A 6,747-nucleotide genomic window follows, 5' to 3' on the forward strand; every position below is an offset into this window, starting at 1 on the left:
AATAAACACATTGCCTGTCTGTTAATACTCAAGACTGTTTGTCTGAGGACAAAATAAGTTTATGCAAAAGACAGTTGTCTATTCTTTAACTCCTGTCTGTCTCTTCCTCTGCAGATTGAGATGGCCCAGAAGCTCTTGAACTCTGACCTGGCCGAGCTGATCAACAAGATGAAGCTGGCCCAGCAGTATGTCCTCACCAGCCTGCAGCAGGACTACAAGAAACAAATGCTGACTGCTGCACATGCCCTGGCTGTGGATGCCAAGAACCTGCTGGACGTCATCGACCAGGCCCGGCTCAAGATGATCCATGCCCAGTCGCGGGGGTCACACTAGCCCCCTCCGGCTCCTAGCTCCCTGGGCATGGAAGAGATATAACAGAGGGAAGCGAGTCTGCTGTGGAAATAGAGATGGTTGGTTTCAGCTCCCATAGCAATCATAGACTGCACAATGTCACAAGTCAAGACTGCTCAGCTCACACCTCGATCAGAGCTCCTGATAATACAGGACAGAGACCGAAGTGGACACTCGACCTGATCGTACCCTTCCACCCCCTTCCTAAAAACTTTTTATAGACTTGTGTTTTGTCTGTCGCTGCACTCCAGGATCCCTGGATGGTTGGAGATCAGTTACATACAAACTCTTGTTTTATTAGATCTGGCTGCGTCTCGTTTGTGCAGATTGTTGTTTTATCCAGAGGTGAAGTTCAGCTCACGTCAGATGTCTTCTTCCAGGTGGCTAATAATTCTAATTATCACAGATGAGGAAATAGATTATATTCTAACTGGAACATCTGATCCATTGAAGAACTACAAGCTATAAATGGTAATGATTAACATTGTGTTTCTGAGAGATCAATGTTGAAACACTTACCTTCCCTATCCTACAGTATCACAGCATATAATGCTCATCCCAACACTCTCCACTAGAATGATATATTTTGGAAGCTCATTTTTTCATTCTCTTAGACTCAGGCACCTCTCGACACAGTGAATAATAAAATATACAAAAAATACATTTTGTTTTACCAAACATGTCACATGCCACTTTTTAAGTTAACTAATAGTAAATATACAAATAAATATATTTTTCAGCATTTCTGGGATTTAAATGTTATAATGGGAGGCGCATTTAAATTCCACAGTGAAGATGAACTATCACGTGCCAAATGATTTGAATCATCCAATAGTTTGGCAGTTATACAGTTAAAAGAAAAACCCTGTCCCATTGCTAGCCATTCCCTTATCAAACTGTTTTTGTATATTTAAACCAGGTGCTCTATTCAATCTGGATCAATAAAGCGTTAGATTGCACAATAGAAATGTATTTTCAGATTTAGCTGACGCTCTTATCCAGAGCGACTTGCTACCCGCCGCCCCAGTAATGCTGAACTTCCACGATACGGATTGAATAGAGCCCCAAGTTAAACCTTTCTGCTTCTTTGGTTTCAACCCCATTGCCTGGGTCATTTTCATTAGGCCACACTGTAGCAAAACATTTTGCAATGGAAAATAAGCGTCACTTAATGGACAACTTCAGGTAGTCCCTACTTGTTCAATTTTTTGTTTGGTGCCTAATGAATGACCCTGGTTTACAGATTCTGCCTCTCCAGACTGTTAGACCTTAATGTCCCTATCATGTGTACAATCTCAAACTGCTTGTTTTGGGTATAACTTATTCTCAGGAAGAATAACCTGTACAGTTCCTTAAACTAATAAAATGTATCGTTCTTTGTCTTCAGAAGTATGTTTTCCTTGTGTGCTGTGAAATATAATGGGTGTTGATTTCAAAGGGTAAACTATTCCTCCCATTAGATTATATTGTTTACAGGTGATCCCATAATGCACACTTCTTGTACCCAAGATGCTCAAAGGAAACCACATATTGCCAGTTCAGTTTCTTTGATTTTATTTGTTACAAAAACTGGTTTAGTCGAAAAGACCGAAGCCCATGTCGTCATCGGAACCCTCCTCTGACTCTTCCTTCTTCTCCTCTTTCTTCTCCTCCTCCTTGGCTGTAATGCAGGAAAACAAGGTAAGGCATCAGGACACGTACCATGAAAGATGTACAGGAATTAAACTGACAAATTACCACAATGTTTGATTTAGGTGAAATAAACCCATTGGTGACAAACTGGGTAAATAAAGGGAAAGCCACTGCTGTAGTGAAAATCAGGCTACTATCACCGGCCTGGCCGGTGCTTGCAAGCACCAGAGACGTTGGTCGTGGGCGTAACAGAATAAAGAACTGATAAGCGCTGGCTCAAGAGACCATGCTCAGGGTTCACACAGACAGTGGCTATTTGAGTAGTGATGAGCAGAGTTTTGGGACATGCCTACTGTTGAACACATTTCCTATACTGCTTAATGACTAATGTATTTTTATTGGGCATTTGAGAATATGCTACGACTGGCAGCTTTGGTGTCGGGAGAATGGCCGGGAGGGCTGTATGAGGAAAACGGATTATGTGCACAAGCACAATACACATCACATCTAATTTTAGTCCAGTCCAAGTCTGCCATGTACATTTTTACATGGTAGGAGTGTAAAATTAGTTTGACAGGTGCATGCAGTTTGAGCAAGAAAATAAATGCTGCGCATATATTTCATACGAATGGCCTATATGTATCAACAAAGCTATACATTGTTAATTAATTGAAGTTAATCACCAAATACATCAGTTTAATTAAATATTCAAAAAAGTACTGTGCCTAGGCCCATTTAATGAGACTTGGGCTCTAAAAGTGCATCCCCAATTCTCCACCGAGCTGAACTTTTTGGAAATGGCAAGTTCACTTTCTCATCCATAATGCATCTCTAGTGCAGCGCGCTGTTCAGCAGCTCACAGCGGGATTGGGGGAATTTTCATGAGGGACATTGAAAGTGGATCACTAAAATAAAGATTATGATCACACAATTTAAAAATGGGGACATCTACATATTTGGCAGCCAAGCACGAGTTATCATTGTAGCTTATAATTGTCTAGACTAGAGGTTGACTGATTATGGTCCTCCAATAATCAGCATCAGCGTTGAAAAATCATAATCGGTCAACCTCTAGTCTAGACAATATATAATAATGACAATTACAACACTGAATGAACACTTATAAATGAAACACGTTCAATTTGGTTTAAATAATACAGTGTTGGAGAAGTAAAAGTGCAATATGTGCCATGTAAAAAAGCTAACATTTAAGTTCCTTGCTGAGAACATAAGAAAGCGGGTGGTTCCTTTAAACATGAGTCTTCAATATTCCCAGTTAAGAAGTTTTAGGTTGTAGCTATTATAGGAATTATAGGACTATTTCTCTCTGAACCATTTGTATTTCATATACCTTCGACTATTGGATGTTCTTATAGGCACTATAGTATTGCCAGCCTCATCTCGGGAGTCGATAGGATTGAAGTCAAACAGCGCAATGCTTGAAGCACAGCGAAGAGCTGCTGGCAAATGCAGGAAAGTGCTGTTTGACTGAATGCTTACGAGCCTGCTGCTGCCTACCACCGCTCAGTCAGACTGCTCTATCAAATCATAGACTTAATTCTAATATAATATCAGAAATACGAGCCTTAGGTCATTAATACGGTCAAATCCGGAAACTATCATTTTGGAAACAAAACGTTTATTCTTTCAGTGAAATACGGAACCGTTCTGTATTTTAATCCAACAGGTGGCATCTTTAAGTCTAAATATTGCTGTTACATTGCACAACCTTCAATGTTATAATTATGTAAAATTCTGGAAAATTAATTACGGTCTTTGTTAGGAAGAAATGGTCTTCACAGTTCGCAATGAGCCAGGCGGCCCAAACTGTTGCATATACCCTGACTCCAATTACACTGAACGCAAGAGAAGTGACACAATTTCCCTAGTTAAAATAAATTAATGTTAGCAGGCAATATTAACTAAATATGCAGATTTTTAAAAAAAAATGATATATTTACTTGTGTATTGATTTTAAGAAATGCATTGATGTTTATGGTTAGGTACACATTAGCGCAACGACTGTGCTGTTTTTGCAAATGCGCTTGTTAAATCATCACCCGTTTGGCGACGTAGGCTGTGATTCGATGATAAACAGGCAACGCATTGATTATATGCAACGCAAGACAAGCTAGATAAACTCAACCATGTGTAGTTAACTAGTGATTATGTTAAGATTGATTGTCTTTTTTAAATAAGTTTAATGATTGCTAGCAACTTACCTTGTCAGCCTGCCACACATTCTCCCAGTGGAGTGCAACGTAATCGGCATCCAAAAACGCAGATTACCGATTGTTATGAAAACTAGAAAACGGCCCTAATTAATCGGTCGACCTCTAGTCTAGACATGAATATATTCATGCCTTGAATAAAAACCTCCAGGTTTCTATCACAAAATAATTACGCAACCAACTGCTCTAATACTATCCCTGTCCAAACAAGGCCTTCGTTACCTGGTGCGTCTGCAGCAGGTGCAGCGCCTCCAGCGGCAGGTGCAGCTCCACCACCTGCACCCACGTTGCAGATCAGGCTGCCAATGTCTACGCTGGCCAGGGCCTGTTACACATACAGGAAGCAGGATAGGGTCAGACAGTGTAGCCTTTACACATAAATGACTACCACATATCTGAGTATAATCATTTACAGAAAGCAACTAAGAGGCATCCCCACTGATTTCTTTAAAAGCAGCTCTCACACACACCACAGTAAACTAGTAGAGACGGAAGGTCTTACACCATAGATATGAAGGAATGTGTGGATGACACTGAAGGAATAAATTGGAAGCTCCACAGAGGATTCCCCAATAACAAATGCATAACCCTGTTGTATATGTGTAAGGTGATGGAGAAAAGGGCTTCACTCACCTTGGAGAACAGACTGGGCCAGAAAGGCTCAATCGTCACATTGGCAGCCTTGATGAGAGCCATCAGTTTGTCTTCCTGCAAACGCATGGAGAAATATTAGATTAGACATCACATACCCCTACAACCATGAAGCCAAAACTACCATCAGACTGGTGTTGTTTAGCCTTTGTCAGGTTAGTAAACAAGTAAGCTGGCGACTGGGAAGAATCACAGCCATTGGTGGCTGCCTTCATCGCATTCACGTGACCGTTTACCAGCGTTAACATGCTCAAGTTAGCGCCAAGAAGATATGGGCAAATAAATGTGCCGAATAGTCAACGTTGGTTAGCTAGCAATTTGCCATAAACATATCTTACTAAGGCACCGGGGTTAGCTAGTTTGCAGGCTAGAGTAGCAATGCCTCAAGCAACAGCACATTGTTGGCTAGAATGGAAGACTCATGGTGGCTGCGGCACTGGCTAACTAACGTTAACTGATAGCATGTTAGCCAACTACTGACATTGCCGGCTAGTAAGCTATCCGGCTAGTAAGCGATCATTTTGGACAGTTACCGGCAATTATATAACTAGCGTACTCTCACTTCGCATTCACGTAGACACTACCTCGGCACTAACGACAAGAACCAGTCTTCCAAATCTGCCTGGTTAGATACAGAGGCCATCGAAGGCGCCATTTTGGTAATGAAAGCAGGACTTACTGTGACCGTGACTTCATCATCGTGGAGGATGAGGGCAGAGTAAATACAAGCGAGTTCAGATACAGATGCCATCTTTCTATGTATATTTTATAGTTTGGGCGTCGGATGCCTAATTTTGGTTGTGCTAGTCGCCGGATTCAGGGCCTTAGCTTCAAAAGAAGAACCAAGCACCTTAGGCACGTTGACTTACTACTTAGACTTTAGCGGAAAGGGAATGAAAAAGGGCGGGACATATGTTTATATGTTGATAAACGTCACTTCTATGGGAGGAGTCAATGCAAATGTATACCAGTTGTAGAGCAAACATAAAACCAGTTAACTTTTTATTTATTTTTTTACCAAAGATTCATCTTTGTTTATTCTCTTCACAAAGGGCCAAACTATTTACCACAGTTCTTTAACACAATACAAAACATCACAGCCAAAGCCATAAAAATAAAATACATACCTTTTATTACCACACCACATTGTCACATGAATTCAATATAAATACAAACAATATATATGAACGCTGTATTAGTTTGGTAAATAAAATATACTGTAAATATTAAGTGAAATTGTTGCCTATTGTGCTGGAGGCAGGCTATGCCTGAATTCCCCCATGCTATGAGGTCAGCCATTAATTCTCAAAGCAGCCAGAGAATGCTGAGCACAGCATGGCTAAAACACACAGCCAGAGTCAGTAGTATGCTTAGCCCAACACCAGTCGCTCCGTTGATGTTACAAAGGTTACTGGAGCAGCAGGTGACTTGATTCCCATTGCCATTCGCATCCACTGAGGCCCCTGACGCTGCTCCTTGGCAGGTCCTTGCACTGGCGCAATACTTCCCTATGGCCTTTATTTTGCCTGTGGATGGAAAAGGGAAATAATGCATCTTTACTATTTTAAACTGGGTCATTCGAGCCCTGAATGCTGATTGGCTGACGTATACCACATTTATTTTTACTGCACTAATTACGTTGGTAACCAGTTCATAATAGCAATAAGGTACCTCGGGGGGTTTTAGTATATACACACACTTCTAAATTCTCAAATCTGTTCACCAGGTATGGTTATTTTGTCTGGAATAGACTACCATACAAATAAATAAGCTTCACTTTTTCATGTATTAATTCCCCTATCAATTCCCCTCTCCATGGGATCAATGCATTTCTACTCCTATTAGGCTACTGTGATTGGTGTCACTTTGGTTTCCAAGTACT

General features: G+C 40.9%; 2 protein-coding genes across 23 annotated transcripts in view; one reads left to right on the plus strand and one right to left on the minus strand.

Annotated features, from left to right (window-relative positions):
* Positions 1–1,737, plus strand: part of ptk2aa (protein tyrosine kinase 2aa) — a 176,462-nt gene extending 174,725 nt beyond the window's left edge. For all 22 annotated transcript variants that reach the window (XM_036971804.1, XM_036971795.1, XM_036971787.1 and 19 more), the window contains one exon: positions 115–1,737. In XM_036971804.1, the coding sequence (XP_036827699.1) occupies positions 115–333 (219 nt within the window). In that variant the 3' untranslated portion in view covers positions 334–1,737. The remainder of the gene's footprint in view (positions 1–114) is intronic.
* A 144-nt stretch (positions 1,738–1,881) lies between these two features.
* rplp1 (ribosomal protein, large, P1) lies at positions 1,882–5,818 on the minus strand. The gene is made up of 4 exons (XM_021560039.2): positions 5,545–5,818; positions 4,848–4,922; positions 4,437–4,539; positions 1,882–2,011 (listed from the first exon to the last, which is right to left on the minus strand). The coding sequence occupies exons 1-4, from the start codon at positions 5,614–5,616 to the stop codon at positions 1,926–1,928; spliced, it is 336 nt and encodes a 111-aa protein (XP_021415714.1). The 5' UTR covers positions 5,617–5,818; the 3' UTR covers positions 1,882–1,925.
* Positions 5,819–6,747: the final 929 nt, after the last annotated feature.

The sequence above is a fragment of the Oncorhynchus mykiss genome, chromosome 32, assembly GCF_013265735.2.
Source record: "Oncorhynchus mykiss isolate Arlee chromosome 32, USDA_OmykA_1.1, whole genome shotgun sequence".
Taxonomy (NCBI): Eukaryota; Metazoa; Chordata; class Actinopteri; order Salmoniformes; family Salmonidae; genus Oncorhynchus; species Oncorhynchus mykiss.

Bases quoted from the DNA above. Each gene is read 5' to 3' on its own strand.
- rplp1 (XM_021560039.2), bottom strand. From the start codon at position 5,616: ATGGCATCTGTATCTGAACTCGCTTGTATTTACTCTGCCCTCATCCTC. The intron at 4,923-5,544 runs GTAAGTCCTGCT...ATGCGTTTGCAG, and splicing joins ATGATGAAGTCACGGTCACA to GAAGACAAACTGATGGCTCT. The intron at 2,012-4,436 runs GTAACGAAGGCC...CCTGCATTACAG, and splicing joins ACCTGCTGCAGACGCACCAG to CCAAGGAGGAGGAGAAGAAA.